This window comes from Muscardinus avellanarius (assembly GCF_963383645.1).
Source record: "Muscardinus avellanarius genome assembly, chromosome: 12".
NCBI lineage: Eukaryota > Metazoa > Chordata > Mammalia > Rodentia > Gliridae > Muscardinus > Muscardinus avellanarius.
This window is the reverse complement of record NC_137798.1, coordinates 18132079-18158905: the sequence shown is the minus strand read 5'-3', so window position 1 is coordinate 18158905 and position 26827 is coordinate 18132079. Positions and strand designations below refer to the sequence as shown.

General features: G+C 39.3%; 1 protein-coding gene across 5 annotated transcripts in view; it reads left to right on the top strand.

Annotated features, from left to right (window-relative positions):
* The window catches only part of FMN1 (formin 1), a gene marked incomplete at both ends in the record, with an annotated part of 444359 nt that overhangs the window by 214301 nt on the left and 203231 nt on the right, over window positions 1-26827 (top strand). For all 5 annotated transcript variants that reach the window (XM_080708275.1, XM_080708277.1, XM_080708276.1 and 2 more), the window contains 2 exons: window positions 13235-13974; window positions 18839-18989. In XM_080708275.1, coding sequence (XP_080564401.1) covers window positions 13235-13974; window positions 18839-18989 — 891 coding nt within the window. The remainder of the gene's footprint in view (window positions 1-13234; window positions 13975-18838; window positions 18990-26827) is intronic.

Below are 26827 nucleotides of genomic sequence, written 5' to 3'. Positions count from 1 at the left end.
AAGAAAAATTATAAGTAGCTGAAGAGGAGGCAGTGCCAGAAAAAGAAACATTATATAGTCCAACAGGTTTGAGAGTGGCAGGAATCTTCCACATATGACTTTGAATTGCTGATGGTATTTTTGTCAGGGCTAGGCGACTATCAGCTACTCTGCCGTCTCCCCAGGCCATCAGATGAGGTCCCGAGATGTTCTCATTCTTGGGTTAAATCATCCTAGTAATATTAGACAAATCATAGGCAGTAATATCTCATTTTGAACATGTGTTTATAAATTGTCTAAAAGGGTCCCAATTAATCCATGTAACATTTAACCCTGTTTTTTTGTATAATTTTTAAAAATTTTCCCAAGCAATTTTTTCTACACAAATGGAGTATATTTTAAATTAATATAAGAAAAATCTTGATATTTGGGTAATGAAATACCAATATTATCAGTTATATTAGCCCAATTTATTTATAGAAACTCCATAATTCTCGGCATGTTTCCGAAAGTCAGCAAAATTTTTAATAAAACAGTCTAATGGGGTTGAGGGAGAAGACAATCCCTGTCCCATTTTTGACACAGACAACATGGACCAAGGAAGTGAAAGAAGACAAAATGAACACACAAACCAGACACACAAAAAAACAGACAAAATTTTAGAACCACTCTAGCCGGTGTCCCAGCAGAGGGCATGGACTGATTTCAAACCATATAAAGCTACAATAATTGAAACAGTGTAGTACTGTTCTAAAGGCAGATATATAAACCATTGGAGTTAAATACAAGCCTAGAGCTAAATTCTTCCCTGTATTGTCAAGTTATTTTTGACAAGGTTTCCACGAACATTTGGTGGTGGAAATAATAATCTTTTAACTAAATATTGTAGGAAAATAATAATTACATGGAAAAGAATAAAATTGGACCCTTACCTAATCCCATATACAAGTATTAACTCAAAATAGATAAAAGACCTAAATATAAATCTTAAGACTATAAACTTTTAGAAGAAAATCTGGGTCATAAAACCTCACAACATTGAAATTGGCAGTGATTTCTTGGATATGATTTCAATGGCACAGGCAACAGAAGAGTATACAAACTCCCTAAAAAATAAAAAAAATTGTATATCCAAAGACAATGTAAACAGAGTTAAAAGTTACTAATAGAATTGGATAAAATATTTCCAAATGCTATATCTGAAGGTATATTAATATTCCAACTAGAAATCCTAAAAATTAGCAACAATAAAGGCAAACAATACAATTTAGAGATAGGTAAAAGACTAACATAAATAATGAATCTCCACAGATAACCAATCTTAGTTGTCTGTTGGATGGAAAATCTTGTTTCTCTAGTTCTGGTGTGTGTTACCTATTTCTTCTTTGTAGTTAATCTCTTGGAGTATTTTCTCTAGTGCTGGTTTTGAAGACATAAATTCCTTCAGTTTCTGTTTGTCGTGGAAGTTTCTTATTTCCCCATCTAATTTGATAGAAAGTTTTGCTGGGTAGGAAATTTTGAGCTGAAAGTTGTTTTCTTTCAGAGTTTGGAATATGTTACTCCAAGCCCTTCTGGCTTTCATGACTTGGTTTGGAAAGTCTGGAGTGATTCTAATTGGTTTGCCTGTGAATGTCACTTGGCCCTTTGTTTTTGTTGCCTTTAAGATTCTCTGCTTGGCTTCCACATTGGTCATTTTGACAATTATGTGGCGTGGGGATCCTCTTCTCTGATCCAGTTTAAAGGGAGTTCTATAAGTTTCCTGAACCTGTGTATCGACCTCTTGCTCTATGTTTGGAAAATTTTCTGCTATTATTTCTTTGAAGATATTACTTATCCCTTTGGTTTCACCTTCTTTTCCCTCTTCTATTCCAATTATTCTTAGGTTAGCTCTCTTAAAATGGGCCCATATTTCTTCAATGTCAGATTCCTGTTGTCGGATTTTTTTTTCTAAATTAGAAACTATACATTCATTTTTTGAATGATCTTTTTCTAAGATCAAGATTCTATTCTACATGTGGTCTAGTCAGTTGTTTGTACTTTGAATTGAGGCCTTTACTTCATTAATTATATCCTTTATCTCTTTTTGACTCTCTCTGAATTCTTTTCGAAACACCTCTATTATTTCTACAGTTATTTTTCTGATTTGGTCTTCTAGAAATCTCTGAATTTCTGTTTTATCAGGTTCTGATGTTGTGGGGTTGTGGGTATTCATTGCTCCATTGTTATTCCTCTTTCCCATGATTTCGGAAGTTTGTGCCTTCTCTGGGTTCTTCTCTTGGGTCACTACGACTTCACTTAAGGTGCTCTGGATCTCGAGTCTGTGGTATCTCGGTCCCCACTACTCCTTTAGTGGGTTGTATGGCAGAGTCTCAGACCCGGGGAGTTAATCGAGGCTGCTTTAGACCATGGGGGGGTGCCAGGTTGGGTGTTCTCCTATGGTGTGATATATCTGCCACCGCCACTCCCCCACTGGGTCAAGTCCCTGGGAATCAGTACTGGGATTTCTCCTCCAGGGCCCGCAATTTGATTCACTTTTGTTGAGTGCGCAGATGTGACTGTAGTGGACTTGGTGGATTCGCTGCTGCTGCCACCAGTGGCAATATGGCGCTGCTGCTACGCCCTCGGCCGTGAGGCTGGGGTATTTCTTCTCTGGTTTTGAGCTCCGCTCTGAGTCTCTGCAAGGTGTGCTGAGCCCAGCCCCTGGGAGCTTTAGATGCTCCCTGCGCTGAGAAATCTGCCGAATCCCGCCTGGCTATTCCACAGCGGCTCACCTCAGCTCGCTGTCCGCCGCTCCTCTCTGGAGCCTGGTGGGCTGTTGAGTGCGTTGGTCTAGAGCTGTCCAGTGAGCTTACCACTGCCACCATCAGTAAGGTGCTGCTGCCGCGTCCTTGGGCATGAGACCAGCGTATCTCCTCTGTGGCTATGAGTTCCCTTCCTCTCTGGAGCCTGGTGCTGCAAAAAATGATGGCACCTGCCGCTCCATGCCACGGCTCTGGCTGCAGCACTGCGGTCTGGTTTCTGGTGTCTCATTTTTCCAGCCCTCTTTTTCTCTGTTTTTTGTAATTACATTTTTTGTTTCTCTGCTGATGGTGTTTTCTGGCTATGAAAGGTGCTGATTTTGTGGTAATAGAGATTGGTTGTTAGCGGGGCTCATAAGCCCCGCTTTCCTCCGTCGCCATCTTCCCAGAAGTCGGAACAGATTTTCTTGTAATACTTTTAAAACTGCAAAAAGTTCATTTTGGTGAACTGAATTGAAAGAGGTTGCTTTAACCCAATATTTACTACCTATGCAATAGGCACTTTTAGTTTTAGACCCATCTGTACAAATTGTCGAAGCCTTACTTAATGGCTCAGTTGCTATAATATCAGAGACAACAAATTGTTGCTTTTTAAAACAATCCCATAATTTTCCTTTAGGCCAAGAATATTTTATATCTCTTGTAAATCCAGCCAAAGCTATTTGCATATTATCTACTGTATTAATTTAAAAGTCTACTTGTTGTTCGTTATAAGGAAAACATATATATGAACAATCATAACCACTAAGAGTTACAGCACGCTGTCTGCCTGTTTGAATGAGCATGGCAATCATCCGAGGATAAGTAGTAATAATGATCTTAAATGAGTGTTTAGTATAAAATCATTCTAAAGGTTCCATTTTTTTAAGCTAAAATAGCAGTAGGATACATAAATATTAGTATTAATTCAATAGGTTCATTTTTATAAGCTCGAGACAGAAAAGCATGTTTAATTTGTACCTCTACTATTTGTAATTTCTTTTCTGTCTCCTTAGCATACAGGGGCTGTTTATATTAGAATCACCTTGGAGAATAGAAAATAAATTATGTAATTGATATATAGGAATTCCTAAATTAGGCCTCATCCAATTAATATCTTTAAGGAGTTTTTGAAAGTTATTTAATGTTTTTAAATGGTCTTGTCTTAGTGTTATTTTTTGTGGACACACTTGAGTTCTATTTATTACATACCCTAAGTAGTTTATAACTTGTTGCTTTTGAATTTTTTTAGGAGCTATTAAAAGACCAAAAGGTGCAAAATGAGCTGGTAATATTTGTAGGATTTGTTGCAACTCTATGTTATCTGGGCCGGCAAACAATATATCATCCATATAATGAGAAATATATATGTGTGACCATCTTTTTCTAATAGGCTCGAGTGCAGCTCCAGCATATAACTGACATATTGTTGGGGAATTCATCATACCCTGAGGCGATACTTTCCACTGATATCTGTAATGAGGCCCGCAGTTATTAAGCCATGGCAAAGAAAAAGCAAATCGTTTTTAATTCTCTGGATAAACAGAAATAGTGAAGAAGCAATCTTGTAAATCTACGACAATTATATGCCAATTTTTAGGTAACATAGAAGGCAAAGGAATGCCTGGCTGTAAAGCTCCCATAGGATACATAGATGAATTAACCCCTTGGAGATCTTTAAGTAACCTCCATTTGTCTGATTTCTTTTTTATTACAAAAATCAGAGAATTCCAAGGTGAAGTTGATATTTCTGTATGTCCTTTTGTAAGTTGTTCTTCTACTAGCTCGTGAGCAGCTTGTAATTTTGATTGGGTTAATGGCCATTGTTTTATCTAGATCTGAGTGTCAGATTTCCACAGAATTTTTATAGGCCAGCATTCATAGCAATTGATGCCGAGCATCCTCCCCTACCACAGTTCTCTCAATTGTCAATTTTAGAGATGCTAAAAAAGGCTCATTGTATTTTTGGTGCATTCTAGTCCAGGAGCCATAATTTTCTCCAGTAGGTCACAGTCTTTTCCACGCCTCTAAAGCAATTTTCCACAATTGATCATGTATCTCAAAAGGTGTATTGCCCTTAGCATTAGGGTCATCATAATGTCCTGTACTGGTAACCATGGAAAAGGTAATAGCTCTCAAGGCAGCATTATTGCTGTTTAAGTTAGCATGAGCTTTTTCGGCACACAAATCATGAAACCACATTTGCCATTGCAAGTATTCTGGCTCCTTTAGTAAAACCCTACATACAGTTTTCCAATCTATAGGTGCCCAATTGTTATAATGTCTTGCAGCTCCATTTAGTAATTCTTTGACATAATGAGATTGTGGCCCATATAATATTACTGCCTTTTTTAAATGACCCATTAAATCCACGTCTAGTCCCTCGTATCAAAAGCAAACATATCATCATCCTCTGTAGAATCACTAAAATCACTGTCTAAATTTATACTTTCAGACCCTAAATCTATAGAATGGAGGGTTTGGTTTTTTTTTTTTTTAATTCTATGTTTTACTGGAAAAGCAGTTAACAGAGGCGCGGTAGACTGCATGGTTTTTACTTTCATTTTTGTATCACTCTGTTGCTTTTCCTTTTTTAACTGTAATTTTTGTATTTGAGCTTTTAGCATGTTTAATTCTTCTTTAAAATCAATTTTTTTTTAATCTGAGCTTTCTTTTTTAGTCATAACAGCTTCAGGAGTCATATTCATGAATAATCTTATTATGATCCCTTAAACTATCTCTTTTAATTCTTTCCTCTAACTGTAACTTTTGTACAGATGGAGTAGCCTCCTTTTTCTAATGATATATTTTTCTTTCTTCTAACATAGCTTTGAACAAAGCATATACTAAAGACCAAATAGACCAAAATTGAACAGGTATATGTTCCCCTTGCCTAACGGCCTTTTCTATATTAACTTTAATTCTCTCCCAGGTTTCTATGTTTAACATCCTTTCTTCTGGAAACCATGGGTTATAATTTTCTATTACTTCTTTACACATTTCAAGATCAGAAGTAGAAACTGGAGCTCCATAAGATTTAAGAAGTTGTTGTAAGATAGAAACATAAGGAGTAGATTTAGCTTGTCCCATCACCCTGTAATAGTATTTACTTACCTCCGGCTTTCCTTACACAACTTTTTCATAGGTCCCTGTTCGGGCGCCACCTGTCAGTGTCTAGTGCACTGGAGACATAAGGGTAAAGCCGATTTACGGGACACAGCGGATGCAGGTTTCATGTACACTGCATGTTTTATTGAAAGAGCAATCAGACTTTTATAGAGAAAACTTCTATGGAATCCATAGACAAATTAACTATTTAGACATTATAAGGTTATCTCAAAGCAACAATGGATGTGTGTGAGTAAAATCAAAGGATGAGTCTCAAAGCAAATTTTTGTTTTACAATTAGAAGTAAAGAACATTTGTGACTGCTCATAACATCTCAAGCTGTTTATCATACCAATACGTTTTCTGAGAGATGTCTATGCTGGGAAGGACATTCAGAGAGAGGGCCAGAGCTGCTTCCGACCTTGAAGGCAACTCGGCAAGACTCATAGCTCACTGATTAGAGGAAGTATGCTTGCCTCCCATCCTGACATTCCAAGCTGCTTCTCAGGAGCCAGAGTTGCTTCGTTAACCCTTCAAGCAGGAGCCTGCATCTCAGTACTCTCACGTATTCCAATGCTTCCCAATTTCTTCATAACCTATTGTCAGCTTTTGGACCCATTTTATTAGTGTTTGTGCCTCTCTCTCACCTCTGACAGCATTGTGCTTAGGTGTCAGCACATCTGTGTCACTCTAAATGAGTTCCGTGTAAGCTCAGGTTTCTGCTTTTCCCCATCCTGAGCGCTGCACTTCCCAGCTCTGTGCTCTGTGCCCTCCAGCCTTAACTCTGTGGTCTCCACTCTGGCCTTGTGTTTTGTGCCTTCCCACCTTGGGCCTATGCCATACCAGCAGAGGGCATCCAGTGTAGTCTTGGAGTGACCCCCTGTGACCCTGTGCAGGCACTGAGTCTTGAGCACCATGGATCTTTCCTGGGTCTCTGGTGGTTCAAACTGGACTACCTCCGGGATGGGCCATGAGGTGTCAGCCCACTGGTGTCCTACGGCTGCTGTGGGTGATCTTCTATTGAGTAAAGAAGAGTGCAACATGGTTACCTTGCTGTCTTGTGGGCCAGGTCCCTGGAGGGCATAATGTGCCACTGTGGGTACCACCTCTGTTGAGTGCATCAGCTTTTGGATCTTTTTCTGTATCCCTGAAGTGTGGTGCTGGTCACTTAAGATGTTGGAGCTCTGCTGTAACTTTCTGCACTTCATGTTCTTGGATTTCTTGTCAGAACTTCTTGGGGCTGTGGAGCTGAAGCTGGCAAAAGCTGTTTGGGCCAGCAGCTCAAGATGGCACTGGGTACCGCACCAGGTCAGTCACACACTCAGGCTCTTTGCAGTGGATTGTGCGGTCAGAGTATTGGACTTTCTTCCATCATGGTTCCCATTCATGTTTTTGTTTGTGAATATTTTCTGCTGCTTTGCTTATTTTTTGTCAAGTCCTGCCTTCTTGGTAGTTGAATTTTATTTTATCTAGTTACTGAGATGTGCTATGTCCTACAGTCACCATTTTGAATCCTTTATTTGTAGTTTTAGCTCAGAGCTTTGGTCTTTACAGACCAGGAAGATTCTCAGCATTCTGGACAAAGACTGCTTGGGAGTAAAGTTTTTCAGACAAGTTCTACTCTGTTTAAAACACCAAATAATAACCAGTTTTTCTGAAAATAAATCTAGAAAAAGGGGAAGACACAGCACATAGTTTTGATGTGTAGAGAAATTACAGTACACTGGAAATAGATTAAAAATAGGGTCAAAACTTGCTTTCCGAAGGGCTCATTTTTAGTATGCATGAACCTGAGATGCTTCATTTATAATACATTTATAATACATCCAGGTATAATTTGAAATAATTGATAGAATGTGGACCAATATGGAATATTATTTTACTCAACTTGAGTTAATGTATCCTGCTGAGCTCACAAATGCTACCAAAACCACTAGAATAATGGAAAAAGGATCTTGAGACAGGGAAGGACAAAAGTGAGACCCACCCAGGGTGACATTAAAATTTTATTAATCAATAAAGCTTCTTGATATAATCTCACTAGATTAATATGTAGTGTGTGGACATTCTTTGTTTTCCTTATTTGGTCATTCTCCATATCAGTGAATACAGTTTGTAAGTAACCCTTTCATGTACTCTGTGCTTGCTAATTTAGCCCTTTTTTGGGTGTTTGCAACAGAAGACTATTGAGAGAGGACAATATTTGCAAAGGCTCAGAGGCATAAGGAGCCTGGTCCTGGGAAAGGAAATAATGGAAGACTGAAATTCAAAGTACAACTGGGAAAGGGAAAGGGCTAAAATGGAAATAGTTGGCAGAAAACAGATTAAAACAACTGTCTGTGCTAAATATTTCAATATCACTGTGTAAGTAATGGTTAATCTTTGAAGGTATTTTAAGGAATACAGATAGACATTTCTATTTTGAAAAATCTTCCTGGAATTCTAAACTTGGATTTGAAAAATTTTATGGTTATTATATGATAATTATATGATAACCAGGAAAGAATCTGCAAAAGGAATTTTGGGGAGAGGGTAATTGGGATTTTGCAACAATCAACTCAATTTCAGATATGTTGAGTCTGAGGTAGATGACTAAAAATGCAGGTAGATTAATCCAGAGGATAGTTGAAATTATGGTCTTAAGGTATCAATTTAAAAGGCACCAGCATATAATGAATAAATTATATTTGCCATATGAGTACATTAAAAACATCTAGAGAGACTGTAGTGTGAGTAAAAAAATAGCAAGGGAGATGTCTGGGGAAAAATATTCAAAAGATGACTGGAAGAAAAGTCCATAGGTTAATTGGAGACAGCAGAGAAGTAGGAGGAAGGGGGATTAGAAAAGGGGAATAGAGTGTAGAATGAGAAATCCAGTGAAGCAGAGAGAATTTCAAGTCCTGAACCATAATCAATTTCAGGGTCAAACCACTTAAAAATTCATGCAATATAACAATGAAATCATGGAGTTCCAATAAAACTGGATGTAGAGATGGAAGCCAATTGTAATTGCTTGAGAAGTGCATGGGTGAGAAAACAGGTGCATAGATTTCCAGAGACACTGATGGGAAAGGGAAGTCCACACTGGAAGGAGGAGGATAGTAGTCTAAGGTGAAGTTAGGGGTGCTGATAAAAAGGCAAGAGAATGGTAGAAGTACTCAGGGAGGCACTGAGGAATTTTTTTTTCTTAAAACGAGATGATAAACCAGTAAGTTTGAGAATCTATGAAAGCAAGGATTGAGTGCTTTTTTCAGAAAGCTTTGCTGTGAAGGGGAATAGGTGGGGTGATAGAGTATGGCAGAAGAGTTAAAAGAAGGATCTGAGTATCTTTATATTTGCTTTAGAAGCGCAAAGCAGAGTTGATAGAGTATTGTGAAGTATACTGAGTTCAGAGCAAGCTGATGTGCTCATCAGCCTCTGATCTGTATGGCATTAAAAAAGACAACCAGCCAGTTACATAGTTGGACAATTGTGAATTGTGCTTCTATAAACATAGATATGCATGCAGCTCTGGTAGTTTGGTTTCCATTCTTTTGGATAGATACCCAGATGTGGTATAGCTGGGTCATATGGTAGATTCATTTTCATTCTTCTGAGGATCTTCCACATTGTTTTCCAAAGTGGTTGCACTAATTTTCAATCCCACCAACAATGTATTAGAATTCCTACTTTTCCACATCCTCAACAGCATTGTTTGTTATTTGTGTTTTTAATGGTTACCATTTTAATTGGGGTTAGGTGAAATCTCAGGGTAGTTTTTATTTGAACTTCTCTGATTTCTAATGATGTTGAACGTTTTTATACATTTATTGGCCATTTGTATTTCTTCTTTGGTGAAGTGTCTATTTGCCTAACTGTTGAACCAGCTGAGATGCCCATCAACAAATGAATGGATTACAAAACTATGAGATGAAGAACAAAATTATGTCATTTTCAGGGAAATGGATGGAACTGGAAAACATTATGCTAAGTGAGATTAATCAATCACAAAAAGTGAAAACTCGAATGTTCTTCCCAATATGCAGAAGCTAGGGAGTAAATGAGATATAGGAGGGACTCCAGATAAAGGAGGAGAAACCTTAGATGAGGAAGAAGGCAACCTACCTGAAGGGGATGGGAGGGGGAGAGGGAAACACCTCAATGGACATGATATACACACATAAACTTATTAAAGCCAATCACTATGCTGAGCACAGAAGAAAGGGAAGGGGGAGGGAATAGGGTGGAAACAAGGGGAGGGCTAAATGAGTGCTCTGTGTATGTATGAACTTCATCAAGAGGTATGGCTACAATGTACCCCCCCCTCAAAAAAAGACAACTGGATGGTGGTGCACACCTCTAATCCCAGTACTTGGGAGGCTGAGACAGGAGGATCACAGGCTCAAAGTCACCTCAGCAACTTGGTGAGGCCCTCAGCAACCTAATGAGACCTTGTTTCCAAATAAGAAATAAAATTGGGCTGAGGATGTAGCCTGGAGGTTTTGAACCCCAGTAAAACACACACACACACACACACACACACACACACACACACCAACAATAATGGTAGAAAATTTATATAATTCTGTGCTCCTATCTATGTTGTTTAATGTATCTTAATTTGCCCACCTCTCATAGATGTTCTGTGAAGCAGATCCAGTTATAATCCCCATTTTCTTTGCAAGGGAACTACAATACAAAGAAGTTAACTTTGTTTTCTGTTTACTACATTAAACATATGTGTTAAATCATAGTTCTAAAGCCATGTACAGAAATATATATTGGCAGGTTTAGAAGATGTTTCGTTGAGAGGTGGAGCCAGGGCCTTTTCTGTAGACACAGGATCAATTGTATTATAAAGAGAAAGTTTCTCTATGGAATATATTTTTGCAGTCGTTTCATGTTGTGAACAAGTTGAGGATTGAGTAAATTACTGTCATATAAATATTATTTGCCTCAGCCTTTTTGGAAGGTTTAGTAGGGAACACCAAGCAAGAGTTAGTCTGTGCTGACAGACCTGAACTAGTAATGAGAATGAACTTAGGCAAGTACTTTAGGGTAGAAATCAGGGTAGGATGTGGGGGAGGTGAGGATAGAAATGGATATTGTACATCACTCAAACAGAGATGATCTTGGTCACATAGTTGGCTGAAGCTTGAAATTGCTTTCAGGCAATTGGTGGTAGAACTCAGAAAAAACACGGGTAAACTTTTGTATTTGTAGTACACTGCTCATCTTAATGTGTTTAAGCTTTTCCTCGTTTTATACCCATCACTCAACAAAAGTAGAATTATTTGAAAATTTATAAGATTAGGAATTTTTTAATCTCTTTAATATTATTATTAGTAATGGTAATAGAAATAATTATTCAGAACATACTATGTTCTGGGGATAATGCCTTCTATTTTAGATGAAACATTTCATTTTACCTATATAAAAGCCCTGGAGATGGTTCCCTATTACCTCATTTTACATGTGAGGAAACTTGGGCTTGTGGTTGTGGTGTTCTGTCCTGAGGTCATCGCAGTAGCAAGTGGCTAAGCCAAGATAGGAGCCACACTCAGGTTCTCAACCACACAAAAAATAGATATGCATTTGCCACGTCCTTCAGAGTTGGCTCAAGGCTACCACATTCACAGGAAGGATTAGCCATAGAAAAAAACATACTCTTAAATTCTACTGAGGAAAGCTGTTTAGGGGCTGGTTTGTGAGTGTGAATGTTAAAGAATAGTTGAACCTAGTAAAACATAATTAAAAGTTAAATCAATAAAGGTCTTTACTTTGCCCAATTACGCCATTAAAACTTTTTTTTATTTAAGAGAGTTCTGCACATGTGTATGTTTTGATGTTCTAGATATTTATGGGCTGAAATTAAAGTAAAGTAAGACTTGAATAGCCCTAAGAAAGGATCTTGAGACCATGACAGTGAATTTAGCTACCACGTTGATTTTTATCTGTTTCTCTTGCTTATGCTATCTATGTACTAACTGCTCAGATACAGAAGTGAAGACAGCACTGTCACTGGCTTAATCTTATGGAGTTAGTAATCTGATGGTAGAGTCATAAATTATGTAAATTCACCAAAATATTTAATTATGGTTACTTTGGATTTTGGAACCCCAAATGGAATTCTAAATTTTGTCCTTCCATAGGGCCATAGCAGTTCTGTGCTAGTAGAGGTAAAACACTGTAATACCAGAATTATATATTAAAAGGCTGCTGTCTTATATAGTTTAAAATGGCATATTTTAACATCCTCATTATGCATTTATATTGGCTATTTATTACTTTATTATGAAACAGATAAAACTGATCTCAAGCAGCTTTCATATGCAAACTTTAAAAAACAAAAAGGTATTCTGTTAATTTCCCTTCTTTCCCCCTGCACTGTCCTAGAAACCAGATAAAGGAGACTAAGATAATAAGGACTAAGCTCCCAGCTGGGAGGGTCCACGCCTGTTTTTCTCCTTACAGTTTTCTTTTTCCAAACCGAACCCAAAATTTATGAAAGATATACTCAAGCATGTCCAGACCTTTATTAAAAGTTTTGTTTTGCATTTGATATTAAAACCAGGTGAAAGTTCTTAGGTAACAGGTTTACTCCAAACCTTAATCCATGGCAATTACCTTCCATGAGCTCAGATTAGATGAAATTACTCTTCAACTCCCGACTGCTTAGGTCACTGGAAAATTCACAAAATGAAGTTTATGCCCTTTTCTCAAAAGGACATCTACATATTTTCCTGCTTTTATGCAGACCGCTTGACATGGCACATAGTACTGGGGATTAAACCCAAGGAGTGTTTGATCTTGGAGCTATATCCCCAACCCTATTTTTTTATTTGGAAACAAGGTCTCATGCAGTTGTTGAGAGCCTTGCTAAATTGGCAAAGCTATCCTCCTGTCTCAGCTCCCCTCACATCCCAAGTACTGGGATTACAGGCATGTATCCTAGCCAGGCTGAGTCTGCCTGCCTGCCTTTCTTTCTTTTCTTTCTTTCTTTCTTTCTTTCTTTCTTTCTTTCTTTCTTTCTTTCTTTCTTTCTTTCTTTCTTTCTTTCTTTCTTTTTGGTGGTGGTACTGGGGTTCCTGGAAACTCTTCTACCTCCTGGCTACACTCCAGACCTATATATATATATATATATTTTTTTTTTTTTTTTTTGAAACAGGGTCTCTTAAGCCAGCAAGGCTGGCTTCCAATCAGCGCAATCCTCCTGTCTCCGCCTCCCAAGCGTGGGGATTACAAGCGTGCGCCATCATGCCCGGCTCACTCTTTCTTTCTTTCTTTCTTTCTTTCTTTCTTTCTTTCTTTCTTTCTTTCTTTCTCTCTTTCTTTCTTATACTTGTTTTATATAAACTATTTACTTTCCCACTGTTTTTTTTTTCTTACAGGCTCAGTTTGAACTTCAGGCATTTCATATCCGGGGGGAGCATGCAGTGATAACAGCGAGATTGGAAGAAACCATTGAAAATCTCAAACAGGAGCTAGAACACCGATGGCGAGGAGGCTGTGAAGAGATGAGAGATGCGTGCATCTCCACTGATGAACACGTCCCTCCCAAGGCCTACAGGAATGTGTGCATCCAGACGGACAGAGAGACCTTCCTCAAACCCTGCGAGGGTGAAAGCAAGACGAGCAGAAGCAACCAGATAGTACCCAAAAAGCTGAACATCTCCTCTCTAAGCCAGCTTTCTCCTCCAAATGACAGCAAAGACATCCATGTACCACTTCAGGCTGGCGAAGGAGGCTCTTCAAATCAGCAGAAGACAACGTCTCTGCCTCCTCCACCACCCCCGCCACCCCCTCCTCCCCTCCCACCTGGACTTGGACCTCTGCCACCAGCACCTCCACCTTTGGTACCACCTGAGAGTGCTGGGCCACCTCCTCCCCCACTGCCTCCCCCACCGCCTCTCCCTCCTCCCCCACCTCCACTCCCTAACTCCCCAGCTCTGCCCAACAGTGGAGGACCTCCTCCTGCTCCCACACCTCCAGGACTTGCACCCCCACCTCCTCCTGGACTCTTCTTCGGACTCAGCTCTTCTTCCAGCCAATGTCCTCGAAAACCAGCTATTGAGCCTAGTTGTCCCATGAAGCCTTTGTACTGGACTAGAATACAAATAAGTGATAGGAGGTAAGTTTTCCCGTGGCCCATCTTGTGAATTCCCAAGATAAATGCCTTAGATAAATTAAGAGTATTTAGGGATAATGTCGCTTTCTACCAGGCCCACTCTGTATCCTCTATGGATTCATATTGGGAAATTATTTGTTCAATGTCAAATTCTTCTCTAAGGCAAAAGTCCTGTTTTATAGACTATAGAAAAACCTATGCCTATGTTAGGGCCTTCTCCAGCATGCCTGCAATTAGTAAATAACCATAAAGAAGTTGAGCCTGAATCTATACCATACATCTCTGAGGACCTCTAGAACACCTTTTATATGTTTTCTTATTTTTAGATAGTATCACTAACTCTATTGTTCTGAATAGGTAATAGAAAATCTGTAGTTTCCATTTTTTATTCAAAGAATGGGAGATGGCTGGGTTAGTTCTTCAGATCTGAAGAGAGTCCTAAAGTCTCAGCTCTCACTGCTGAAACTCTCATTCACCTTACTGCTCACAACCTCACACCTTTATTCCTTGGGCCCTTCAAAGAAAGTGCCAGTGTAGGAACAACTAAAGTGGAAAGCACATTGCATTTATGCAGATTGCTAAGCTTGGTCTGTAAGGCACAAAGGTATGGTGGCTGGGAAATTTCCATTTAAATTCGAGTCTGGTTTCTTTTGTCTCATTTCTGAGCCTGTCAGGAGGACAATGACAGAGAAAGATGTCTAGTTGTTTCTCTACCGGTTTTTAGTTTTGAAGTTTGTTTGTAAAGAACATATAATAGAAAAAAAGTTTCTAAAATTATTTCCAAAGTCAAGATGTGATAGTGAATTTTAAGTTTCTACAACATTTTGCTAAGGGAAGGCAGGATGTAAACAGGATAACTTGAAATTTGTAATTACAAAATAATCAGAAATCACTGTTGGGGAAGTAAGAATCCCTTGAAACCAAGCATATGGTGAACTAAATTGATGGTGTACTTCATATTATCTCCTTCCTCTTGCCAAAAATAGGGGCCAAGATTTTATTTGTAGAATATCTGCTATGTTTTTTCTATGCTGATATTTTATAATTTTTCAAATGAATGACTAAAAAAGGCGAGATGATCTTGCAAGAGCTACTGCCATTAACTGAAGTACTAGAATTCCCCTTTCCCATCCACGACTCAGATATTGCCTAAGAAATGATTTCCCAGAATATTTATTTTGAGTTACATTCCTTTGTTAGTGTTCTCAAGTTAATACGCAGTCATTTCAGGGTGATGAATCCCACCTGTCTGCCCTGGAGTAGTGTGATCTGGCAACACACCGAGCTGTTCTACACCTGTATCTCACTAGTCTGACTTCATTCCCCAACAGACTTCATGAACAACCAATGTCACAGACCATAGCAGCCATATAACAGTCCCTCTGGGAGGAATGGGCCTGTGGCCCACCGATCAAGGCAGGAAAAAGGCAAGCTGGGGATAATCATTGCATTTTTTTCTTCCTCATGGACTTTGCCATTTCAAGAAGAAAATAATTGAGTATCCAACCTCTCTTTTCACTATAAATCTGGGGCTTCACCTTTGAGTGAAATGAAAACTAGATGATTGTGATGTTGGGCGAGCCCTGCATGGTGAATGTATGGTGAATGTGTCAGCCTTGAGCCTGAGCTCAGGGCTGTGCATATGTTTAGGGTATGTGTGAAGGTTGTCCTGCCTGCTAGCACGGCCACTTCCTGGTACTAAAGTACCTGATACTAAAATTACCATGGTTTTAGTCTTTTTCATCATGAGTCCTACAGAATATTTTGTACCTTTAAGCACAGCTATTTATTTTCAATAAAAAATGAATGGCGCACACTTGTCTTCCCAGAATCACAGGTTTGCAACCAGCCTCAGTAATTTTGGCCCTCCACAACTTAGTGAGACCCTTTCTCAAAATAAGTAAAACTGGGCTAGGATTGTAGCTTAGAGATAGAATGCCCCTGGGTTCAACATCCAGCACCAAAAAAAAATATTGGTTTAAAGAATCTGCATAAGGCCGGGAGTGGTGGCTCACGCTATACTCCCAGCGCTTTGGAGGCTGAGACAGGAGGATCACACAGGTTCAGAGCCAGCCTCAGCTGCTTAGTGAGGCTCTCAGCAACTTAAGTGAGACCCTGTTTCCAAATAAAGTATAAAATAGTTCTGGGAGTATAGCCCAGAGGTAGAAAAGCCTCTGGGTTCCACCCTCAGTAACACACACACACACACACACACACACACACACACACCTGTATAATATTCATTGATGGGAAAAATTTAAATTCCCTGGGATGCAAAAAAAAAAAGATAAAATGGTCTTTAAATGTTTTGTGTAGCCAGAGGGGTAAGTATATTGTATAATGTTTACATGATAAATGTTGCTTTTTGGGGAAATAGGAACACTTGACTGCCTCTCATCCACCAAGATTGCTTTTCACCACTAGAATGAACTGATTTTTTTCTTTTGGCATTTTTCCTTCTTTGATGTCTGTTTTTTTTTTATTTCTAGAATAGGAAAGAAGTGTAAATGCTCCTTTAGTTAAAAGAAATCCTCACCTGACTACTCTTTCAGCTTTCTAGTTGAATACCTCCATCCCTTTCCCTCCTTATTCCTCCCCCCTTTTCAGTGAGAATTGTATGTTCAGTGATCAGAAAACAGCTGGCCATCATGCCAGGCCAGTCATTATGAAGAGGACCTTGTTATTATTCTTCCAAATCCCATCTGCCTCCAACTCTTTGAGAGACGGTGTTCCAAATTACGTTTATTCAGAATTGGAAATGTCTTTCCTCCAGAAAGAGCGCTATAAATGGCAATGAGGTGCTCAACTTGACTCCTGCATTTACTCTAGTACTGGTCCTGCCAACCTAACCTCAGTGTCCATGGAGCTGGAAGCAAGCAGGTGCAGGAGAGGGGTGGGGAGCTGGGCCTGAGCTGTTGGCCTTGCTTGGATATTCCAGGACTCTCCCTGGATCAAGATTCCCCTTTTCTCAGTGCACTTGAGTTAATATGCCCATTATGGTGTTCCATAATGTGAAACCTGGGTTTCAGATTGAAGTTAATTGAGGAGCAGAAGGGCATGGTTGGGGATGGAACATGGAGATGATGCCCTGCATAGGAAATGTCCCTGCCTTTGGCTTGGGAAGTGGTTTTCCAGGTATTCATAATACTGTTATGAATATACTATACCTTATGTTTGTCGTGTATGTCCTGTTAAATGGCTCAAATATTGTATTAGAAAAAATAATGAGTGATGTGTGTATGTATGCCTCTACCTTCTTTACCCCATTAAGATATATAACTATGATGTGCCAATAAAATTTTTTACAAATTAAAAATGGAAAGAAATGAACATGGCCAGAACTAAAATGTCCTATTCTATGGGAAAGGCAGATGCAGCAAAATGTGAAAAAGCATATTTGAAACTTCAGTATTGCCTACTATTTTGAATATGAAAATTACCTTGTAGTCTTAAAAAAAATCAACAGTAATCTGCACCTGGTGATGCAGGCTTGTAACCTCAGTACTTGGGAGGCCGAGACAGGAGGATCGCAGGTTCGCAGCCAGCCTCAGCTACTTAGTGAGGCTCTCAGCAACCTAGTGAGACACTGTTTCAAAGTAAAAAGTAAAATAACATAGGGCTGGGGGTATGACTCAGAGGTAGAATGCCCCTGAGTTCCATCTCCAGTTCAAAAAAAAAATAGTAGTGTAACAAGTATATTTATAATATATAACATGTAATATGTAATAATAACTTATTTTAGTTTTTATTAACAGATAATGTGTGATAAAGCAAAATAAATACTATTAGGTGTTGTGGATTGTGACATATATGTGATTATGTTTGAAAAATAAACATAGATGAGACTTTTCTGTCCATAGATATTAATAGTGTTTAAAATTATGGTAAGATAGAAAAGGAGATATTTGGGAGAAGACGTGTTGCGACTTAGGTGAGCCTAGGGGCAGTCGCGTGGGTCAGCTCTCAGTGGCCATTCTGATGTACCTGATTTCTGTCAACATCTTTCTCTTCTGCAGAACCGGAGCCCGCCTATTTCTTCACGATAAAACAAACTCCATCCCTCTATGGCTGCTCTAGTTGAAATCCCGGTGCCATGGAGGAGTTTGTGGGGTTTTTGTGTGGGAGTGTGAGATGTTATAAATCAAACATTATATGGTTTTGTAGACGGGGTTGATTCCAGGGATTGAACCCAGGGGCACTCTACCTCTGAACTACATCCCTAGCCTTTTTTATTTGTTATTTTGGAATGAAGTCTTGCTAAATTGCCGAGGCTTGCTTCTAACTTGCGGTCCTTTTTTTCTCAGCCCCCCCAAGTACTGGGATTACAGAAGTGCACCAGTGCACCTCGCTATCAAATATTTAAAAATGGATAGACTATACACATACTAAGGTCCCTGCACCGAGTTTACCTGTGTTAATCCTGAAAACTATGTTTAAAACCAATAGAAAAAGTCCAAGGAGAGGGCAGACCTTTACCTGATTACTTCATCCTCAGGCTCTTTAAGAAATATCTTGTCCATGTCTCAGAATTTTTAGCTTTTACATGATGCCTATTTCTGCTCATCATGGGAAGGCTATGGACAGTGTGGCCTTAAAAACCTCAGTCCTAGCATGTCTAGTTGCAATGTGCTTCTCTAGAGCTCTCTGTATCTAATGGCCATCCTTTTTTGGAAAGGGATATGAGTGTGTGTGTGTGCGTGCAAATGTTTTATAGTCTATTTTTTTTATTTAAAAATGTGACATGAAATTATTTTCTCCACCTTTTATTAGTGTTTTATATTTTTAACAAAATAAAAAGGAATTAGAGAAAGATTTCATTGTCTTCTGTTTGGGTTCCTAAACTTAATGTCTGGTTTTCTCTTTTAAGCCAAAATGCTGCACCAACTTTATGGGACTCTTTAGAAGAACCTAATATTCAAGATACTAGTGAATTTGAGTATTTATTCTCCAAAGACACAACACAACAGAAGAAAAAACCTCTGTCAGAGACCTATGAGAAAAAAAACAAGGTCAAAAAGGTATGGCATGGTTATAGTAATAGTTGTAATTACATATCCATTTTTGTCATCTGTGGTGATTCACTCTGTGCTGCTGGTTTGCTTTTCCTGTGTTTTCAGAAAATGTTTCAGAAGGCTTTGAATCATAGAGAAAAAAATGGAGCAAATATTTCAAGAAACCTATTCTTGCTATTTTGGTCATATCTTCTGCACTTTTGAAATTTAATCTGAACTCTTTTTTCAGCTTTCTGTTGAAAAATACAATATTTAATTTGCTATTAGATGAAGTAGTTTGTAACATATATGAAAAAGTAGTTTTTACTTATAAGTTCACTTATTTAGCAAATATTTTGTGGGATTTATGGTGTTAGGCATTGTTCCAGGTCTTCACTGTACAGTGCAGAAATATACACCTATTTAATAATAAATAAAATAGAAATTTAGCTCTTCATTTCTACTAGCCATTTTCCAGTTTTGTTCTTGTGAATAACAGCTACCATGCTGTACAGTTTAAAAATTAAACATTTTCATCATTTAAAAAAGTTTCACTGACTGAGCCAGGCATGGTGGCGCACGCTTGTAATCCCCGCACTTGGGAGGCTGAGACAGGAGAATTGCATAGGTTTGAAGCCAGCCTCAGCTACTTAGTGAGGCTCTCAGCAACTTTGTGAGACCCTGTTTCCAAATAAAATATAAAAATATAGGTCTGGGAGTATAGCCTGGAGGTAGAAACCCCCTGGGTTTCACCCCCAGTACCACCACCAAAAAAAAAAAAAAAAAAAAAAATTTCACTGACTAGCACTAAGTATTTGAAATATGTTGGTAGGGGAAGTAAAACGATCCTAATGTTCCTTTCTCCGTAGAGCTCATGTTTGTTTTTAACAAACAACATTAAATGAACCTTGTAAATTTCATAGTGGAACAGGGTACATAGGATCGACTTTGACAAAGTAGAGATAGGGCCTGCAATGATAAATGGAGTATAAAAGCCTCATCAAGAAGAATTGCTGAGCAGAGACTCTAGGAGCTGAAAACTGAGAGCCACTGGCCTTCTCTGTAAGAATGAGTCTACAGTCCCCAGGAGTCAGGCCGACTTGAGCTGACTGTGATCTAAGTCAAAGGTAACAGTCCCCTCAACTCTCTGTGCCTTAGTCACTTAGTCATAACACAAGATAATGTCTTCTAAGTTTGGATAATTCCCCCAAAGGTCCGCATAGTAAAGGCCTGGTTCCCAGAGTGGTGTTACTGGGAGGTGCGGGACCCCTGGGAGGTAGGACCCAGTGAACTCCTTAGGCCCCGGGAGTGTGCCCTTGGAGGGGCTCCTGAGGTACGTTGTTTGTCCTGCCATGCATCGCTCCCATGATGTTCTAGCCTTGCCAGAGGCCTGGAGCAACAGAGCTACTTGATCTTGGAATGGAACCCACAGAACCATGAGCCAAAGTAAACCTTTTCTCCCTTATGTCCATTGCCTCAGGTATATTGTTACAGTGATAGAAAGCTAATACAATGTCCACTCATTATGTTAGTCTACGTGATGTTTCCATTAAGATATATGTGTCAGACTCAGCATAGATCCTGGCACATAGTGAGCCCTCAATCTATGATAGCTGCTCACATTTTACAATTTCTTTGCATTATTGTTTGGATAGCAGCAGATGATGTCAAGGGGACAGTACAGTGCTTGACTCTGCTGTTGATTCACTATGTGAGCTTTGGTCTGGTTGTCTTCCGTCTCAAGAGATTTCCTTTTCTGTAAAATAGGATTAACAATATCCAGCTCTTTCTGACCCACCAGGATACTGTGAAATTCAAATCTATCAGAATTTGAGGGAATGTTTTGAAGAATTTATAATATTGAGTGATATTACTATCATCAACACTTCCTTCTTAAGTTATATGGTGGGATTCATCAATTAGCTTATATCAGAAGTATATTATGATAATAAAGTTAACTGCAGATTACAGGGGGAAAATGTGAAATTCCTAAATACAGTTTTCTGTTAGTCAATCAGATTTTTCCATTGACTTGAATTATGGATGAAAGTCATGATCAAAATTTTTCATCTCCTAAGTGTCTTGTCATGAGAAAAATGCCCTTATATTTGGACATTGGAGCAAATCTTTTAAGAACATATTGTATGGAAAAATTTGAATTTTACTAATGATGCAGTAAATCCCTGGTCAGAAGTCATTTGAGGTGGTACATGCTTATAATATTAGTACTTAGAAGGCTTAGGCAGGAGGTTTGAGGCTTGCCTTAGCAACTTAGTGAGGCCTTGGCTGCAACTTAATGAGACCTTCTATCAAAATAAAAAATAAAATAGGCCTAGGGATTTAGCTCAGATGTTCAGTGCCTCTGGGTTTAATCCCCAGTACGACAAAAATAAAAAAGTCAACTGATATACTATGAAATATGTCCCCATAGAGTAGATTTATGTAGGACAAGAGTATGAGTGTGGCTTGTAGCCAGTTTAATTAGTCTGCATTCTCACAACTGTAAAAGACTTGACCAGGTAACTTAGAGGAAGGAAGATTGATTTGGTCATGGATTTCCTTGGAGATACTACGCTTCAGTCCATGTGAGGCACCTGGCGGCAGGAAGCAGGAGGAGAACACGCGGCTTCGATCCTCACATTGTGAAGCGGGCAGCGAGAGAGCCTGCAAGGGGACGAAGATCCAGATAGGGTCCCTATGGCGGCAGCCCTGAGACCCAGTTTCTCCTGCCACTCGCTTCACCTGGGCCTCCACCCAGATAAATCCATTAGGAGCCAGCCCTGAGCTTACTGCAGGAGCACTTCGGGGGATACTCTATATCTAGCCAGACAGCCAGGCTGGCTTTTTAAATGCAATCAATAGAAACAGAAGACTGTTGTTGCTACATGAAAGGCAGAAGGAGAATATCTACATTCCAGTGCCAGCCTCTGCTAACCCTGTCCACGAAGGCGTCTCTAGCTAGTCGGAAACTCTGAAGATTATCTGATGCAATATCATATTGAATTTACTTGTGCAGTGGGGTGTGGTGGTGCAGGCTTGTAGTCCCAGAACCTGGGAAGCTGAGACAGGAGGATCATAGGTTTGTGGCCAGCCTCTGCTGCTATGAGGCCCTCCACAACTTAGACAACAGTTTCTAAAATAAATAAATAAATAGGGATAGGGTATAACTCAGAGGTAGAATTGCCCCTGGGTTCTACCCCCAGAACCACACACACACACACACACACACACCACACACACGCGCGCGTGCACACACACACGCACACACACACACACACACACACACACACACACACACACACAAACCAACTTGTGCTCTCTATTTCTTTTTAGATTACCGTTACTCCCTTTGTTTCTCTCTGGCTTCTTGGTATCATGTTGTTTAGCTACAAAATGAATTTCTGTTTTGGTGAATTACTATTTGTTTTCAAAATATCAAAGAATTTGGTCACTTGTTTCTGATCTCATATGTGTTTGCCTATTTAACAGCAGATTTTAATTAAAGCTGTTGGTACTTCATGTATTTATTTTATTCCTCTGTCTGAAAGGAAAATATCTTTCATTTGAGTTCTGCAGGCTTTCTAACTGGTGAGGTTCCATTACTCCCTGGAATCTATGTGTGTGTACAATGTTTGCCATTTTTCTGTAAGCAGAGGCAGAAATGTGGGCCTATAGGGCTTAATGGTAGGATTCTACTTTCAGTAAGATTTGTGACCTACCTTAGAGTTGGAGTTTTAAGTTTTAAAGAAAATGAGCTGAGTCAATGCCAGAAACCACTGAACCTGCCTCCTCTGAGCTTTCCCTCATGCCAGTGGGCAGATTCCCAGCATCAAACCGGACCCCTCAGTCTCCTTCAAGAGTCAGATGTTTGTTTCTTTTCTTTTGAAATGAAATGAAAATGAAAGTGGTTTTCAGAGGCTGTGGGCAGCTGAGGGAGTTTGGGTATTAGAGGCCAGCTCTGCAGCTCAGTCACAGAAAGGCTCGTGTACCAGCAGACCTGGAGGGCACTTGCCAAGTCATCTTTCTATAATGATGGAGCTGAAACGAACTGTGTACGGTAGGGATTTAAACCTCTAGCGCTCTGAATCTTGGTGTAGAGGGGCTCAGCCAACATTGTGACCTAAACATGCACATATCTTAACAGAGCTGGTTGTCATCCCTCCACATATTCCACGTTTGTATTTCAGAAATGATGAGGATAATTGTGAAGCGTGTGCTGTGTTCAGTACTAGCTTCCAGTTCCAGCCTCTGATAGTATTTAAATTTCCTGTCTCTGGCACAGGTTTAACATATGTGGATGGATATATATATATATATATATATATATATATATATATATATATATATATATATATATATATATCCTCAAATTGGGCAGTAATCCTCTCTACAATATCATGTAGTCTAGGATGTACTAAGACCCTTACCCACCAGAAACTGAGCCCGAAAAGACAAAGTAGTTAATAGGAGTTTACCCATTTTTATATTTTTTTGGTGGTACCGGAGTTCCTGGAAGCCCTTCTACCTCCGGGCTACACTCCCAGACCTATTTTTATATTTTTGAAACAGGGTCTCTTACGCCAGCACAGCTAGCTTCGAACCTGCGCGACCCTCCTGTCTCTGCCTCCCAAGCGCGGGGATTACAAGTGTGCGCCACCACGCCCAGCCTGAGTTTACCCATCTTTAACTGGAAAAAAATGTTAATTAAGATGAACACTTGAGAGAATGTGCAGGAACTTAAGCATATGTCTGTATTTCTCTTTTACTTACATGGTAATTTGCCACACTTTGACAGTAACAACTTTTTTAGAGATGATTGGTTTTAAATTTATGAATGAGAGCAGCCACTTTTAAAATCTGCAAGGCATAACTAACTTGTGCAAGTCCAAAGCACAACCTGCATTGTAAGATGACCCATTAGGAGGATACATCTTTGAATAAAAATATGTGCTTCGTGTATAACTTCAGCAAGGAAATATGTAGATTTGGAGCCTAATATTTTGCTTTAATGTGTCCATTCCTGGGTTCAGTCCCCAGTTTTATTTTTTATTTTTATATGTGAAACACACATAATTTATACATATGAACTGTATATAAATGCTATAAAAACACAATCCCCAGAAACATATATGTTATATGTAAACTATAACAAAAAATATTATGACAAATTTGTACCACATGCTCAAGAAGGTGTCATCCTCATTTGTGACACCAGACTGCTTTGCCACTATAAACATAGCAGTAACCCAGCTGAGAACCAGAGCTCTAAACATCAGCTTGGTGATGCCACCAACACTTGGTACTGCATTCTCTTTTGTTCTCTCTTAAAAACTTGAGAGCAAGTGACTTAGCCTTTCCCCACTGGCTTCCTCCCTATAAAATCAGGGATTATGTTAGAAGAATAAAAGTTAATTATCATTATGAAAATTCTTTGAATATTTTCCAGGACCTTGCATTAATCTCTTAGTTTATGAATTAATGTGAAGGTTTTGGAAAGAAAATCTTGAACGTCATTGATTCCTAAGATAGGTTTTAAGACGTCAGTGTGTTCATTCCTGAAACTATTCACAGTGGGAGTTTCTAGACCATTCTTGTTTCTCAATATTCATAGAACTTCCACAACTTCCTCTAATGATACATTCCAGCATCTTGTAGTTCATCCTGGATGGTTTACATACTCTCCTTGAACTGTAAAGTAAGAATTTCCACTGTCAATGTGCCCATGCTTACGTTGTCCCTACATTATAATTATTCCTGAGCTAGAAGGGCAGCACCCTAACCTTAATTTTTCGCGATTCTTCCTCCCATTTCATGTCAGAGAAGTAGCTTCCTTGATAAGCTTTCCGGTTGCATTCTAAACTTGCTCAAGAGCTTTCTGCCAATATTCCTCCTCTCTTGAGATGCATGGTCTGACAGTGAATTATAAATCATCCTTGTTTGTTTCCTTTTCTGTACGACATATAAAAGCATTCCAGTCCCTCTGTCTTCTTAGTAGATGGTTCTTAAGAATTAATGTGATGCTGGCTATTTCCTCCGAGCACTTTGGGGGCCCGTGGGTTGTGACTGTTCAGCTGACGCTAGTCTGTTGAAACTTTCTCGTGCCAAAAGCCTTCAGCATCGATTGTAATTTGGTCACTTTGGCGAGGATCATAGCTGTAATTCTCAAATCCCAGACTTTGTGTCTCAGTTTATTGGGGAGGGTTGAAGGGTGGAAGGAGAACGTTGTTTCAAAGTCTGAACATAAATTTATAGGGTTTTCATAACCTATTGCTTTCCAAGTTTATATTATTTCAGCATTTGCAACAAAGATAATTTCTCTGGACTGCCTAGGAAAGGTATGTGTATTATTTTTCCCCTAGGGGTTGGGATGAGTTTGCCTACCAGTTTACATTTCTCATGTGGTCAATAAATGAGCAGTGGGTTGAAGGTTATCATCTATAGAATGCCTGTGTATTTATTGTACCAATATGTGAACTGGGATTATTAGTGTTTTGTCTAGATTCATTGAGTAGCATGTGGAAAGATTAGGGCTGGCCTACTCTTCAGCTTAAAGAACCTTGGCCAGCCAAATTTACCCAAGGGAGATGGGAGCTCCTACTTTATGACAGGAATTATTTTACAAAAATCCCACTTTATAAATTGTATTTGAAAATGAGATGGCCTCAAAAGTGAAGTTGTATTTACTCGATTATTTTTTAAAACACATGGTTAGAACTTGTCAAATATGGACACCAATGACTCTTTCAGAATGTTATTCTTGGAGTTCAGCTATGTTTCTCTCATTGGCTGTCGAACAGTAACCTAATCTGGATGTACCTCAAGCCAACTGCATCATCATTAGGATGCTCATTACCTGCCCCAAACCACAAGAGGGCACCTTTGAATGCTGAGATACAGAACTAAATTCTCTTCTGTTGCAGAGCACCAAGAAATGGAACCTGAACGAGAGTAACTGCCTCTCAGCACCCTCTCTAGTCCTGTTAAATCTCTCTATTGTGGGCCTTGAGTCCAGTTTTCACGACTCACTACCCACACAGAGTATTGGGTGCCAGATGCATATTAGAAAGGCTTGTAGCTACTAGTAAAATAATAATCATTCCATGGGCATAGATAGGATGAATACTTAGGATGATTGACCACTAATATAAAAATTTGTAAAGCATTAGACCTAGCTCCTTTGGGACTAATTCTGGAATATCCCCCCAATACACACACACACACACACACACACACACACACACACACACATATACACACACACACACACACACCTTTAAAATCTTCTACAATGCTGGGCGTGGTGGCGCACGCTTGTAATCCCCACGCTTGGGAGGTGGAGACAGGAGGATCGCGCAGGTTCGAAGCCAGCCTCACTGGCTTAAGAGACCCTGTTTCCAAAAATAAAATAGGTCTGGGAGTGTAGCCCGGAGGTAGAAGGGCTTCCAGGAACCCCAGTACCACCAAAAAAAAAAAAAAAAAAAAAAAAAAAAAAAAAAAAAAAAATCTTCCACAAAAAGAAAGTGAAGATTTATTTGAATATGGATTGGGGTTATCTAATTAGAAAAGCAAAACAGTATTATTAGATATTATAAGATAGAGTACAACACAGCCATTCTAAATGCATGTGTTTTTAAAAAGCATTTATCTGCTCCTCCTAGTCCAGGAACGTTTGGCAGTCTTGCCTATATTTTCTTGAAGTGTATCCTGGGTGCTAGCCCTTTTTTTCTAAGAGTGGCATGTTCTGCAGCCCCACGGCAGGGCGGGGCTGAGTGCCCATGCGGGGATCTTGGTGGCCACACTGACTCGTCTGACCTCTAATTCTCAGCTAGGAGCATGTTGAAGATAATAAAACAGAAAAAGACCCA